At 48.2% G+C, this 14,987-nt stretch overlaps 1 protein-coding gene across 1 annotated transcript in view; it reads right to left on the bottom strand.

The window, feature by feature from the left end:
* The window catches only part of LOC105519631 (caseinolytic peptidase B protein homolog), a gene marked incomplete at its 3' end in the record, with an annotated part of 67,115 nt that extends 52,727 nt beyond the window's left edge, over positions 1–14,388 (bottom strand). The window contains exons 1-2 of the mRNA XM_011953064.1: positions 13,776–14,388; positions 10,057–10,108 (exon numbers count right to left, since the gene is read on the bottom strand). Coding sequence (XP_011808454.1) covers positions 10,057–10,108; positions 13,776–14,178 — 455 coding nt within the window. The remainder of the gene's footprint in view (positions 1–10,056; positions 10,109–13,775) is intronic.
* Between the last annotated feature and the right edge of the window lie 599 nt (positions 14,389–14,987).

Below are 14,987 nucleotides of genomic sequence, written 5' to 3'. Positions count from 1 at the left end.
TGAGGTCGGGAGTTCAGGACTAGCCTGGCCAACATGGAGAAACCCCATCTCTACTAAAAATACAAAATTAGCCAGGTGTGGTGGCACATGCCTGCAATTCCAGTTACTCAGGACATGGTGCCCTGCATTTGCATATTAAAATGCTAGGGTGGGAGGGCAGCTTTTTTGCGGGGTACATGAATGACATGCCTAGTCAAACCAATCCCTTGAGCCCTATGCAAATCAGATACCGCCTCCTCCAGCCTCTGTATATACCTGGCTGGTATCCATGACAGGTAGGGTTCCCTCTCTTGGCTTTGGAGACCCCCTCCCTCTGTCTCTGTACAGGGGAGCTTCTTCCTTCTCCCTTCCTTCTTGCCCATTCTTGCCTATTAAACTCTCCGCTCCTTAAAACCAATCCACGTGTGTCCGTGTCGTCTCATCTAATTCAACATGAGACAGGAGCCCTGGTGTCCCTCCACTCATCAGAGCCGTTTCACTGGGGGATCAGGGAAGGCTTTCAGGAAGATGTGACAGTGATGACCGAAGGATGAGGAATTTTCCAGACAAGGAGTCACCTGCCTGAAATGCTCACAAGATCCTGGGAAAGTGATCAGACAAGTAATATCAAAGATATTTTACAGTGGAGGCTCCCGAGGAAACTGAGAGACTAGCCCAAGGCCACACAGGGCTGGCTGGGCTCCTTTTCAGTGGCATGACTTGTCCCTCCAGGCCCACTGCGTTAGGCCCTGGCTGTTCTCTGCTCATGGCCAACTGTCTGCCTCTGCAGGGCTTCTGGGCAGTTGACCAGCTGCTCCCACAACTCACCTACCCATGAAGTTATCGAGAAGCTGCTAATCCAATCTTTCCCAATTGCCTTCCATCACCCGGGAACAAGCAATCAGAGCCACAGCAAGCCACATACCCCAGAAAAGAAGCCAGGCCCTGGGCCACTCTGTAGAACTGCTTGACAGGTACAAGGTCTACTTGAGCAAGCGTAGGGTTTGTGTGTGATCTGGACCCTTCCAGAAGGACTCAGTTTTCTCTGAACACTAGAGAACTGTATTTAAAAGTTACCAGTGGGGACCCCATGAACAAGACCTGGAAGCTAAGACTTAGGGAAGTTCAGTGACTTATTAATTGGTCACATAGCTTGTTAGTAACTATGTCAAAAGTAGAAACGAGGTCTTTTAATTCTAAAACTCTTGCATTCTTTCTGTAACATTATGCAGCCTTTCCAAAATCCTGGAAAGGCATTCAAAAAGCCTGTGTATACCCTAGCATTCAAAAAACTGCGTGAGGATCTTCAGAAGCTCTCACTATAAGTATCAAATTACAGGAGTGTTGCCCTTGAGGCCTTGACCTTTGGTCTAGGATAAAGCTTTTGTTTCAATCCACTGCAAGCCACAAGGATATTTACATACTTCCTGATTAAGAGAGCTGGATGTTTTGGTTGCTCTGATGCCAGCACTAATATCTTCCCATCCAGCCAAAAGGATACAACAATCAATAAACAGACAGCCTCTCTGAGGCCCCGAGACAGCCAAATGTATTTAACAGCCAGGGTTTTGTTAATTAGATAAAAATCCCTGGATCAATGTGCAGGACATTTACCTATGCTGTAGCTAAGCACATTCTGGACACCTCAATCCTGGCACATGGACAGCAAGTGCCTCAAGCCCCAAGCTGGGGCATCCAGGGACAAGAACCAAACCAAGCCATCAATGCAAAGCTAGAAGAAATATGTTTACCCCTCAACAAAGCCCAACCCTTTCTTTTTTCCTGAACTGTAAACCAAATCAGATTTTTTTTCCCCAAAGCCGTCTAGTAAACCAGCTTGGGCTAGTATGAAGTTATTTATTTTCTAAAGCCATAAAACCGGAAATCAAAACAGGACACCAAAAGAATCTCCTACATGATAATTTAAGAGGCAACATGGTACATATAGCGGGAAGTCAGAAGGATCCAGAGGTTCTACTGCCTAATTGATGTTTCCACTGGCATGTTAAACTCAGCATGTTTAAAACTGAACTCATAATCTTTCCCCCCAAACCCAGTGTTCCTCAGGGATCCACATCTCAGTGAATGGTAAGAGCATCTACACAGATGATCGAGCCAGAAAACTGAAATTCGTTAAGACCCTCTTCTCCCTAATCAGCCACATCCAATTCTATTCATTCATTTATTGAACACTTACTGTGTGGCAGGCACTGTGCCAGGCACTGTCCTAACCGCCACCAAGTCCTATCGAGCTTACTTCCTCCCCCTCTGCTGCTGACATCTTAGTCCACGTCACATCTTCTCTCACCTGGACTACTCCAGCTGCTTTTCAACCAGTCTTCCAGCATCCACCACAGATCTCTACCAATCTGTTCTCTACCAAACAACCAGAATGATCTTTTAAAACTGCAGATCTATATCATGTCACGATGTATACCTGTTAGTCTTTCTCACACATACACATACTGGCTGAAAATTCCTCAGTGGCTGCCCATGCTCTTAGGACAAAAATAAAAACTGTTACTATGGCCTACAGACCTAGTGTGGTATGGTTCCTGCTTAACTCTCCAACTTCATTTGACACAACTCTCCCCCTTGCTTTCTAGGGTCCAGCCTTATTAGCCTTCTCTCAATTCCTCAATTTCTCCACATCTTTGACTCAAGACCTTCCACCTACTATTCCCTCTAACTGAACTGAACTGTCTTCCGCCTTTCTCTTCATCCTTAAGAGTACACTTCAATCTCGTTTACACAGAGGTTTTGATCTAGGACTTTGTTCTCTAGAACTGAGAGCAATACATGTCTGCTGTTCATAAACCACCCAACCTGTGGTATTCTGTTATAGCAGCCCAAACAGACAAAGACAGTGGCCTTCGGTGACTAGCTTCTTTCACTTAGCATATTTTCAGGGTTCATCCATGTTGTAGCATGTTATCAGTACCTCCTTTGAATTGATGAATAATATTCTGATGTACTGTTCTATCATATTTTTACGCAAAATGTATCACGTCCAGAGAGACCTGAGTATAGGACTCAGCCATGACCCCACACCCCTGCCCCATGCTTGGGGGCAACTATTTAAAGCCATTTTCTTCTTTCTTTTCTCCCCTGTAGTTTCCTAACTAGCTGCCTCACCCATTACTTTCCTGTTGTTCCTGGAATACGTGATACAAAGAACAATGTATAGCCCATCAATAGCTTATGTTATTTTAATGTAAATTATTGGTAAACAACTTAAAAAGTGCCTCTTCTGCGTGGTGGCTCAGGCCAATCCCAGCACTTTGGGAGGCTGAGGTGGGCAGATCACTTGAGGTCAGGAGTTCCACATCAGTCTGGCCAACATGGTGAAACCCCATCTCTACTTAAAAAAAACAAAAATACACAAAACTTAGCCAGGTGTGGTGGCGTGTGCCTGTAATTCCAGCTACTCGGGAGGCTGAGGTACGAGAATCGCTTGAACTCAGGAGGCAGAGGTTGCAATGAGCTGAGATCATGCCACTGCACTCCAGCCCGGGTGACGGACAAAGAAAGGGCTGGGCGTGATGGCTCACACCTGTAATCCCAGTACATTGGGAAGCCGAGACGGGCGGATCACGAGGTCAGGAGATCGAGACCATCCTGGCTTACGCGGTGAAACCCCGTCTCTACTAAAAATGCAAGAAACTAGCCAGGCGTGGCAGCGGGCGCCTGTAGTCCCAGCTACTTGGGAGGCTGAGGCAGGAGAATGGCGTGAACCTGGGAGGCGGAGTTTGCACTGAGCTGAGATCGCACCACTGCACTCCAGCCTGGGCAACTGAGTGAGACTCCGTCTCAAAAAAAACAAAAACAAAAACAAAGAAAGTTCCTCTTGTTTTTCCCTTTAAAAACCCACTTGCAACTGTTGCTAATCTGGAGCATATATTTATGGCAACTTGAATCTAGACTCCTGGGCTGCAGTCCCCAAACTTGGCCCCAATAAACTCTTTCTACTAATTTTGCTTTAGTTTTTTCCTTTAGGTTCACATTTCCACTTTTTGGCTAATATGAATAATGCTGCTATGAACACTCATGTATACGAGTGTTCATGTTTTCCTTTCTCTGGGGCATATTCCTAGAGTGGACTTGCTGGGTCTTATGGTAACTCCTGTTAAACATTTTGAGCAACTATCAAACTGTTTTCCAAAACGGCTACACCATTTCACATGCCCACCAGCAATGTATGAGGGTTCCAACGTCTCCACATCTTCACCAACACTTAACTTACTCTTATTAGCTTTTTTATTATAGCCATCCTAATGGTATCTGGTTTTGATGCGAATTTCCTAACAAGGGTTGAGCATGTTTTCAACTGCTTATTGGTCATTTCTGTATTTTCTTTGAAGAAATATCTATTCAAATACTTTGTCCTTTTTTTTTTTTAAGAGACAGGGTCTCACTCTGCTGTACAGGCTGGAGGGTGGTGGTGTAATCACAGTTCACTATAACCTCCAACTCCCAGGCTCAAATGATGCTCCCGCCTCAGCCTCCCAAGTAGCTAGGACTACAAGCACATGCCACCACATCCGGCTAATTTTTTTTTTTTCTCTTTGAGGCAGAGTCTTGCTACATTGTCCAGGTTGGTCTCAAATTCCTGGCCTCAAGTGATCCTCCTGCCTCTCAGGCTCCCAACCACGGCCAGCCCATTTTTAAATTACCTTTTACTGTTAAGTTGTTAATAGTTCTTTATGTATTCTGGATGTAAGTCCCTTATCAGATACATGACTTGCAAATTATTCTCCCATTCTGTGAGAGTCTTTTCACTTTCTTGATGGTGTCCTTTGAAGCATGAAAGTTTTAAATTTTGATAAAGTCCAATTTTTTTTCTTCCATTGCTTGTGTTTTGGAGCCACATCTAAGAAAGTTTTGCCCAACCCAAGGTACCAAGATTTACTCCTATGTTTTCTTCTAAGAATTTTATAGTTTCACTCTTACATTTAAGTCCATGAACCACTTTGAGTTCATTTTTATGTACGGCATTAGATAAGGGTCCAACTGTGTTCTTTTCCATGTCGACATCCAGTCGACCCAGCACCATTTGTGGAGAAGACAAACTGTACTTCGCTTTGAAGTACATAATTATAGTTGCATAATTAGTCATCTGACTCCTAGTTGGACTGTGCCAAGAGGGCAGGGATTGCACCAGTCCTGTTCATTACTGTTATCTGCCACATTCATCCCAATGCCTAGTTCCGAATATGCACTCATAAGTATTGGCTGAATGAATTAATCATTTTGTTATTAGTAGCAATGACTCTGCCACTCTGTTGGGTTAGGTATTACCATTTTCATGTTAGTTGAAAGGTAGGTAATTTGTCCCTTGTTTCACTGGCTCTCAATGTTTGACTCATGTCCTTCTTTCTCACCAGAGGGCACACGAGCTCCTCCAGGGCAGGGACTGTTTCTCCTTCCTCATTTTGTTGCCACCCTCCTCCTCCAAACTCAGCTCAGGGCTAGGCACAAAGCACAGGCTGGACAGATGGGCGACTGAGGGACAAACAGAGAGTCAATCAATGTTCTCCACAACCAGGTCCCTACCTATCTCCAGTCCCTCCTGGCCTCAGACTGTGATCCAGCAACACAGAACAGCAAGTGACTTCCCCTCCCATACACCCCCCAGGCTGCTCCTTGCCTCGTGCTACCACATATGCTGCTCTTTTTGCCCGGAATGCCTTCCCCTTCTATCTACAAAGCCCAACTGATATTTTAAGTCTATGACCAGGTGTCATTTCCTCTAGAAGGCTTTCTCAGATCCCCCAGGCTGTTTGTCCTCTGGTCTCCTACAGCCCCTGTAGTTTCCTGTCTCACAGCATTGACCACCCTATTGCCACAGCTTACCCCTGACTCTGTCATCATGGGCAGGAATCATGCCTGCTCAAGTGTTCCCTGTGTCAAGCAGAGGACTCAGGATAGGGCAGATGCTCTTTGTCAAATGAACAAATAAATCCTGGAGAAAAACAGCAGGCAGTCTGAGGCCCAAGACTGATCTCACCAGGCTTCCTTTACTAGACAGCTTGGGCTGATGAACAACTGAGGGAAGCACTCAGCAGAGGCCTAGCCCCCTGCCGGGAGAAGGGAGAGGGGTAGGGGTGTTGTCTTTCACCCAGTTAGTCCTGAAGGAAATGTGATCTCCGCTGGGAGAACAGGAGGCCTCACTTTTCCCAGTCCCAGTCCTGACAACTCCTCAAGGGCTCGGCCTGAGCCTGGACAGATGTGCCTCCAGTCTGCCTTGTGCCCTAGGTTTCGGGTGAGCAGTTCCTCAGGCTCAGGTTTGGCGTAAGCACAGGAGCAGGACCACCTGCTCACACTGCTGACAGGTAGGAGGCCAGGCTTCCACTTCTGAGGAGCCAGAGATGGATGAACTTAAGTGCCTCAGGGGAGAAGGGAGAAAATGGATGTTACACAGGGAGGGAGGGAGGGAGGAAGGAGAAGAGACCTGGCCTCCCTCTGATATAGCCAAGGGGAGTGTGAAAGTAAGACTCTGGACTGCTTACTTCAGGTACACTGAAAAGTCAATAAAAAGCAAAGAAAGAGTCACAAAAAACAAGTAAGTGCCACTGTGCTGTGGAACAGGGTAAAAGACGGTAGAAAACGCAACCTTGTCCCTGCCCTTCAGGAGGCACACAATCCAGCAGTTTCACATGAAACACAGTCCACAGACTTCTTCATATAAAGACCAGTGTGGCAAGTGGCATTCAGCTCCACTTCTCCAACCCGACCTCCAGCTTTTCTTCCACAAAAGCAGCTCCCTCCTGTGACAAACTGCCATGGCCCTTCCTAGATGACCCTCGTACTCTCCCAGACCAGAAGGAAGGTATAGGATGAAAGTGCGGGGAAAGGGGCAAATGAAGATGAGATCACACCCAGCTGGGAGGAATCCAAGAAGGCTCTGTAAGGAAAGCAGCACTAGAGCTTTGAAAGGTGTAAGCAGAGGATAATGAACACACAGGGCAGAGGGCCGTCTGTGTGGAGGACCCGCATCCAGGGCCCACGGACTGAAGATTCCAGGGTGTCCTTGAAGAAGAAGATCGAGCACCTCCCCCTTTGGAGCAGAAGAGCCTTAGGCTTCTGCCCTTCACTATCCAGAACTTTCCCAAGACTCTGGGGCTAAGGACAAGAGCTGGGGGAGGTCAAGTAGAGACACAGTACAGAGCCCCGGAGAGGTCGAGTGGGGAAGAAGGGTAAAGGATAATATTATTTACGAGGTCTGAGTTTTGTTCTAAATACTGCTATCATTGACCATACCAATCATATACACGGTGACCCAATCATGTGTAACCTACAGTCACGCACTACACAATGATGCGTTGGTTAACAATAGACTGCATTTAGGATGTGGTCCTATAAGATTATAATGAAGCTGAAAAATTCCTATCCCCTTGTAACACTGTAACTGTCTCAACATCACAGTGCAACAAATTACCTTTTCTGTATTTAGATATGTCTAGATACACAAATACTTACCATCGTGTTAGAATTGCCTACAGTATTCAGGACAATAATGTGCTATACAGATTCCTAACCCAGGAGCATCAGGCTATATATACCACACATAGATTAGGTGTGTGGGCTATTACCATTTAGGTTTGGGTATACTCTATGATGTTCACACAGTAATGAAATTGCACTACTCAGAATGTGTCCCTATTGTTAAGTAACGCATGACTGTATGTGCAAATTTAAAAAAGAAAAAATGAGCATGGGATTCTATCCTGCTATAGGCAGGTCTGTTGGGCAGAGCTAAGAGCCCAGGACACAGAGTAAGAAATAAAGAGCAGCAGGAACCACCTGTACAGAGTCTAGGGTACAGAAAGGCTGAATAAGGACCTGCTGTAGGAATTCCAGAAAGTTTCCTTCTAGCAAGGATGGTCAGGCTCCCTCTACCCCCACCTGCAGCGCCCAGCAGAGGCCCACTCACGCTTTCATAATCAAGAACTGCTTTGGGGGAAGGGGAGGGAAGGATGTCTTCCTTCAGGCCTTCATCATCTTGAATCTGTCTTACTGAAACAGAAACAGCCTCCTAACAGATCGGCTCTCAGCCTTTCCCCAATACAGTCCATCCTTCATTCCTCTGCAAGTCAGCCTTAATTGGGTCATTCCTCTGCTCAAAAACTTCCCACGTCTCCCCACTGTGTATAGAGTAAGAGTTCAAAACTCCTCACCCTGGGCATGGCAAGCCTTGCACATTCCAGTTTCTCTCAGACAACCTTCCCTCTTTCCTGACACCCTGTACAAATCCCACCTCAGGAGCATCAACATATTCTGCAGGCCCAGCAGCCAGCCAGCATCTGCTTCCCGCCTTGGTCAGCTTGCTCCCGGCTCTGTGGTCTTGTATGAGATGGGGACTGAGGGCAGGTCTGTGCCTTGCTCATCTCTGATGTCCTCATGTGGAGTGAAGGGAGATTCTGACAGGGTCATCCTGACCAAGTGAGGTGGCACAAGAGGCGGCAGGAGAAAAGCAGGCTACAGCCTGGGGACACACGTGAAAAGCCCCCACAGACACTATCCACATGAGAATGAATGTTCAGAAAAATTGTCTGAATCACACATACACTGTTAACTTCAATTACTTTCTGTATTTTGGAGGTGGGTGTTTAACTGCTATTAGAAAAACATGTATTTGAAAGAACTAATCAATGCTTGGCAGCTCAATGGAAAAGGTAGTGGCATCCCCTGGGGGATGGAAGAATGGATTCCCAACATTGCTGCTCTGCAAATGTACTGCCAAAAAGGGAAAGCCGCAGCCTGGCAGCCCTCAGCAGTAGCCAACAGGTGATTCCAGGGTCAGCAAGGGTCAGTTTCCATACCTGTACTCCCTTGCACTGCAACAGAATGAAGCAAGGCACATCTGTTTCTGGAGGAATGAAGATGCCACACACAGCCTGCAGTTATGAATGGCTGTTATAACAACAGGATGACATCTGTGCTTGGTTTTTAAGATGCATCATTGCATGTTTATTAAACTATTGCTCCATCATATTTATTTGGCTACAAAACAACTCCCAGCCCATACTTCCAAAAGTGGTTTATTAAAAACTAAGGCTTGAACATTAATACTCAAAAGCACTCTTGAGAATCAATAAGAATGCTGCAGATAAAACGAAAGGGAATCAAAGCAGTAAGTCTTGGTGGGGCCATGGCTGCTTTTCAACATTTTCTTGTATGTTCAGCAAGCTGAAGTGGGGAAGAACACTAAGGGCCTGTAGCACTGGGTGTGGAAATAGCCGCCCCAAGACCTGACTTCCTGTCTAACATGCGGACATGATGGCAAGGAAGGGGGGTGTCCTGTGGCCACCCAGCTCTATATAAAGGGCCAAGAGAGGCCAAGGTGAGGCCCAGTGGGGGCCGGTAGTTTCAACAAGAATAAGACCTCGGCCCTTAACCAACAGCCCTGTAACTGATGCCCCATGCTGGCCCCAGTCTGAGCATCCATCCTGGACACAGACTCTGCCCTGTACCTGGCACTGGGTTGAGCCTAGTTGAATCTTGCCCTTGCCGAATAATAAGCCTCAAATTCAACCTCCCAGTGGTCACTGGGGACTAGCTGAGCCAGTGAAGCTACAGAAATGCAGTCTGTCCCCGGGCAGAGCCAGGTATGGGCCCCTGGCCCTGAAGGCAGGCATTTCTAGCCCCAGACCTTCTGGCAGATGGTCTCTTCCAACTCTGTCCCAAATCCCCAAGCCTTTCCATAGATGCCCACCTGCAACCTGTCCAGTCAGCAAGCAGTAACACGTGGCCATCCCCAAGGAAATGAGAACAAATCAGAAGATTCAGAGAAGAACCCACAGGATGTGGGGGTTGGGGGGAGTCCAAACCAACCCAGTGAAGAACAAAATAGCTGAAGGATCCAGGGATGTTTGGGAGCTGACTTCCTACCGAAAATATCTAAGGGGTGATCTGGGTCAAGGGAGCCCAGGTGACTCTGTGACTACAGAGATGTCACAGGGGACAGTTCCCAGCTTAGGGTGAGGATTTCCTCTAAAGCAAAGTCATCACACAAGAAGAGGCTTGCCCTGCTCAACCTCTCCTGTCAGGGAGAGCAAGGCCTGGGGTTCAACTCACCTGGTGACTTCTTGCACATTGTTGGCACGGGCAGCTTCCAACAGGGCTGCATCTGAAGCAAAAGGGGGTACTGGTCAGATCCGTGGCCAGGACACACCTGCCTCGGGACTGATGGAGGGCCCACTAAGACAGTAGCAGTACTTTAGAAACATGGACTTTAACAAGCAAACTGATGCCACAATATATAATGAGAAAGCTAATCATTCCCTTCCCACATGGTGGCCACTGTTAACAACCTGACTTTCACACCTTTCTACTATAGAGCCCAAACTCTTAACTCCTCTCATCATAGAGGGAATGCATGTCAACTGCTAGCACCACGTCTTGCCTATGGTAAATAGTGTGCTCTTCATAATCTATGAAGCTCTGCATAATATGTTTTATGTTCCTGTAAGAGTTATTACTAACCATTCCCCGACCTTGTCCACTTTCTCCCTCAACTCTAGTTCTTCAACCCAGTTCTGAATCTTGATGTCAAAAGTCATAAACTCAAAGGGAAAGGTAGAATGAGGGGAGCAAGCAGGGTGCAGGTCTCTCTGAGGATGCAGAGGGCCTCAGCTAGGAGTCTTTGAGATCTGGCTTCATTCCACTCCCACTACTCACCAAGTGACCATGACAGCTCCTCTCCCTCTCAACCACAGCTTCCCTGACTGTAAAACACAGACAAAACTCCTTGCCCTGCCAGCTTCACAAGGATGTCAAGGAGATGAAATTATGGTTGAGACGTCTGCAAACTCCCCAGTGCTAAGCACAGGGAAGGGAGACCCATAGCAGAGATTCTGGTTAGGAAACACCAAGCCTAGAAGAAAAGCAATGCTAGCTAAGTCAGTCTGGCCTGGTCTGGGCAGCCTGCAGGCTGTTGCCACCACCTTGTGGCCATAGAGAAAATTGGATTGACTCAGAAAAACTCAAAAGTCAACAGGAGAGGCACAAATAGCTCAATATCAGGTATATGGAATCCTCTGTGCCCAGCCTGGTTGTGAGCTACACTGCTGGGCACTGGATGGACTCATAGCCAGCCCTGACTCAGGGAACTCTCAGTCCAGCCAACAGACTCACCCATGAGCAAATGCACTGGAGTGGAGTGAAAGAGCAGGATCTGGAGACAGTCAGACCTGGGGTCTAGCCCGGCTCTGTCACGTATTTGCTGTATGACCTAGCACACTTATCTAACCTCCTGAGCCTGAGTTTCCTTATCTGTACAATACACCTTATCATGCATATGAAAGCCAGTCCTGTGGTTCAGACACTAATGCCTCCTGGCCTAGATTCCAGTGACAGGTCCTTTCTACTTACCTCACCAGATGTACCCAAAGCACATACCCAAGCATGGCTCAGACAGCCACCAGCTGGGAGGGGATCAAGACTTCCTTGGAGATGGCTGTATCCACTGTCCCCTCACTCTGCAGAAAAAAATGTGGCTTCTACAAGGTTACAGAGCGAGGAATGAGCTAAGAACCAGGGCCTCCTTGCTTCTAAAAGGGTTCAGTTTCTACCATACTGCGCTGAGGGTCAAAACTCTCATTCAGGGGGACAGGGTAGCTGGCAAGTCAGTTCCAGCAGGAACTGGTCACGGCTTTGACCATTATCTATTATACACAGAGCCTGGTATTCTTGCTGGAGTTCATAGGCCACAAAATCCAGTTTGGAACCCCCAGGAACTTCTTAGGCAAGTCCTCACCAAATACACTGGACTGAGAACATTCCCTGCTCATGAACCTTCCATGACTCTTCACTGCCTACAGAAGAAATTCCAACACCCTCACCCACCCCACCCCTGACTGGCATCCAGGCCCCACTCCATCTGCTCTCATCTAATTCCAAAGACCTTATCTTCCAACCAAGCTGGCCACTCAGAAAGCCCCTGCTCACACCATGGTGCCCTGAAACTCTAATTTCCATTCCCCGAGGCCTTTGCATGGAATATAATCCGAGTCTCACACATTTACTGAGCACCTACTAAGTTCCAGACACTGTGATGCGCAAATGATGTCTAGGTATTAGGGAAAGTTGCTGGTATAACCGGAAAAAACAAAAGAGAAGATACATTTCCTGCTCTCATGGGGCTCACAAGGTCACTCTCCTTTTCATTTCTACTTCATCCTTCAGAACTCAAGTTTGAATTTCCCATCCTCTGGGGTCTTCAATACTCCAGGAAGGCTTTCCTGACCCTACTGGCCCTCTGATCCCCCAACAACACACAGCACCACTCACCAGCCCCACATTCCAACTGCCTGCACTATCCCCTTGACTGATTTTGAGTTAACTTAGGACTTCCCACACACCTAGCCTAAAACTAGACGCACAGTGGGTACCCCCCAAAATGCTGGAAGTTACAGGATTACAGCATGCCTAAGCTAGATGCCCTTAGCGTCTAGGTCAACACCCTCATTTTGTAGATGAGGAAACAGAAAACCACTGAGGAGAAGCGAAAGTCCAAATTCACAATGAGAGTTAGACACAGAACCAAAACAAGATCCCCAGTGTTGTCTCCCCCCGACCAAAGTCCTTCCTTTACAACTGGCCACATCAAACGAATGAAAGTCAAGGCACTCCCTCATTCTTGCTCCAAATTCTCAGAGCTTGGGGTGCACGGAATCTATGGACACCATGCCTCAGTCTGTCTTCTTGATGAATGACTAAGAACCTGAATGGCTGGATTCACATAGGTCATAAGTCTGGCTCTCTGTCCACTCTCTCAGCTGCTGCTTAGCTTCATGGATCCAGATGAGATGCTAATCAGGATCAGCCAGTCCCCCAGCAGTTGCCCTTGGGCCTCCAGGAATCCACCTTCCTTCTCCTGCCAACTATCCCACATAGCAAGATCACCTAACAGCATGTGAGACCAGACATAGCAAAATCCTGACACTGACAGACTCAGGCCGCTGAACTCCAAAAGGAATCAAAATAACAGTACTGTAAAAATGTTAAGAAATTATCCTTCACTACATAAATAAATTGGCCGGAGCAGGGGCTCACACCCGTAATCCCAGCACTTCGGCAGGCCGAGACAGGTGGAACACGAGGTCAAGAGATCGAGACCATCCTGACCAACAGCTAAAAACACAAAAATTAGCTGGGCATGGCGGCCCACGCCTGTAGTCCCAGATACTCGGGAGGCTGAGGCGGGAGAATAGCTTGAACCCGGGAGGCAGAGGTTGCAGTGAGCCGAGATCGCGCCACTGCACTCCAGCCTGGCGACAGACAGAGACTCCATCTCAAAAATAAATAAATAAATAAATAAAGGTCAAGCTGGCATTAGAACCGAGTCAGGTTCTTCCTGACTCTGGTACGTTTGGTGACAGGAGGTTTGGGGGGCAGTTTGGCAACTTCTCTAAACCATCTAGAGGTTGCCCTTAGAACACCCCATTGTTTCCGTTTCCTGGAGAGCTCAGGAAGGAGGAGTTGGACCAGGCAGAATATGAGAAACATAAGGGGACCATGCTGTAATATTAGATGTTTAGTCCAATATCCCATTGTACAGATGGATAAAATGATGCCCAGAGAGGGGAGGCGGATCTATGATAGGAGATTATACAACTCCAAGGTGATGAGGTCTCTAGGGCAACACCCTGCCCCTGTTACCAGATGATGTCTGAGTCCCTCCAAGACTTAGGCACTAAAGATCTAAACCTATAAGCACCTCCCACCCTCCTAAGATACGAAGTTAGGACAATTTTCCCGCCTCTCCCTTCCTCAAATCCAGATCTCATAATCACCCTTGTTGGACGGACTCTTGCTGTAGCAATGAACAACCAGCGCTGCGGCCAGGGCCCACATGCCCAGTCCGGCCCTGTTGGGGACCCCGTTCCAGCTGTCCTGTCCTGGAAGTGTTTCTTCGGGCCCAAGAAGGCGTCCCCAAGTGGCAGCCGCGAGGCATTTGGTATCGAAGCGTCCTCCCTGGCGCCCCCCGGTGGCTGCCCCGCGTCCGGAGAACAAGGCCGGCGATGTTCCAGGGCGCCCCCCGGCGGCTGCCCTCAGCCACTGCGGCTCCCCGAGACTCCCAGTGGTCACATTCCGGCCGGAAGCACCTCCATGGCCCCGGAGCGTTGGGGACCTGAGCAGCCGGAGGAGTAGCCGTGGCGCCGGTGCTTTTCTCCTCAACACCAGGGACCCCAGCATCGTGACAGCTGCTTCGATAACCCCGTGGTGCCGGCCCCTGTGCTGGCCACGTCCAACATGGCTGCCGCCGCACGTTCGAAGACGCCGCGAACAGGGTGGAGTTGCGCACTACCTCACGGGAGTGGTAGTCCACAGCCCTAAGCCTTTTCCCAGCTGGAGAACAAATAAAATACGCTTCCCAGAAGGCTGTGGGATTACGTCACAATGACTGCGGACTTATAGGAACCCGGGGCATGTTGGGAAATAGAGTTCGGGTGAAGGGGCGTGGCGATTAGAGCTAAAGATTAGAATCCCACGACTTCTTTCCTAGTTTAGTTGAAGCACACGGCACAATTTTTTTTTTTTTGAGACGAGTGTCGCTCTGTCGCACAGACTTAAGTGCGGTGGCGCAATATCTGCTCACTGCAATCTTCGTCTCCTGTGTTCAAGCAGTTCTCCTACCTCAGCCTCCGGAGTAGCTGGGATTACAGGCGCCCGCTACCACGCCCAGTTAATTTTTGTATTTTTAGTGGAAACGGGGTTTCACCACGTTGGCCAGGCTGGTCTCTTAACTCCTGACCTCAGGCGATCCGCCCGCCTCTGCCTCCCAAAGTGCTGGAATTAGAGGCGTGAGCCACCGCGCCCGGCCCACAGTATAATATATATGTATTTTGTTTGTTTTGTTTTGAGACGGAGTCTCGCTCTGTCGCCAGGCTGGAGTGCAGTGGCGCGATCTCGGCTCACTGTAGCCTCCGCCTCCTGGGTTCAAGCGATTCTCCTTCCTAAGCCTCCCGAGTAGCTGGGCGCTCGCCACCACGCCCAGCTAATTT

The sequence above is a fragment of the Colobus angolensis genome, unplaced genomic scaffold, assembly GCF_000951035.1.
Source record: "Colobus angolensis palliatus isolate OR3802 unplaced genomic scaffold, Cang.pa_1.0 Scaffold355, whole genome shotgun sequence".
Taxonomy (NCBI): Eukaryota; Metazoa; Chordata; class Mammalia; order Primates; family Cercopithecidae; genus Colobus; species Colobus angolensis.
Note: the sequence above shows the minus strand (reverse complement) of the source record. Positions and strands in the feature narration are given on the sequence as shown.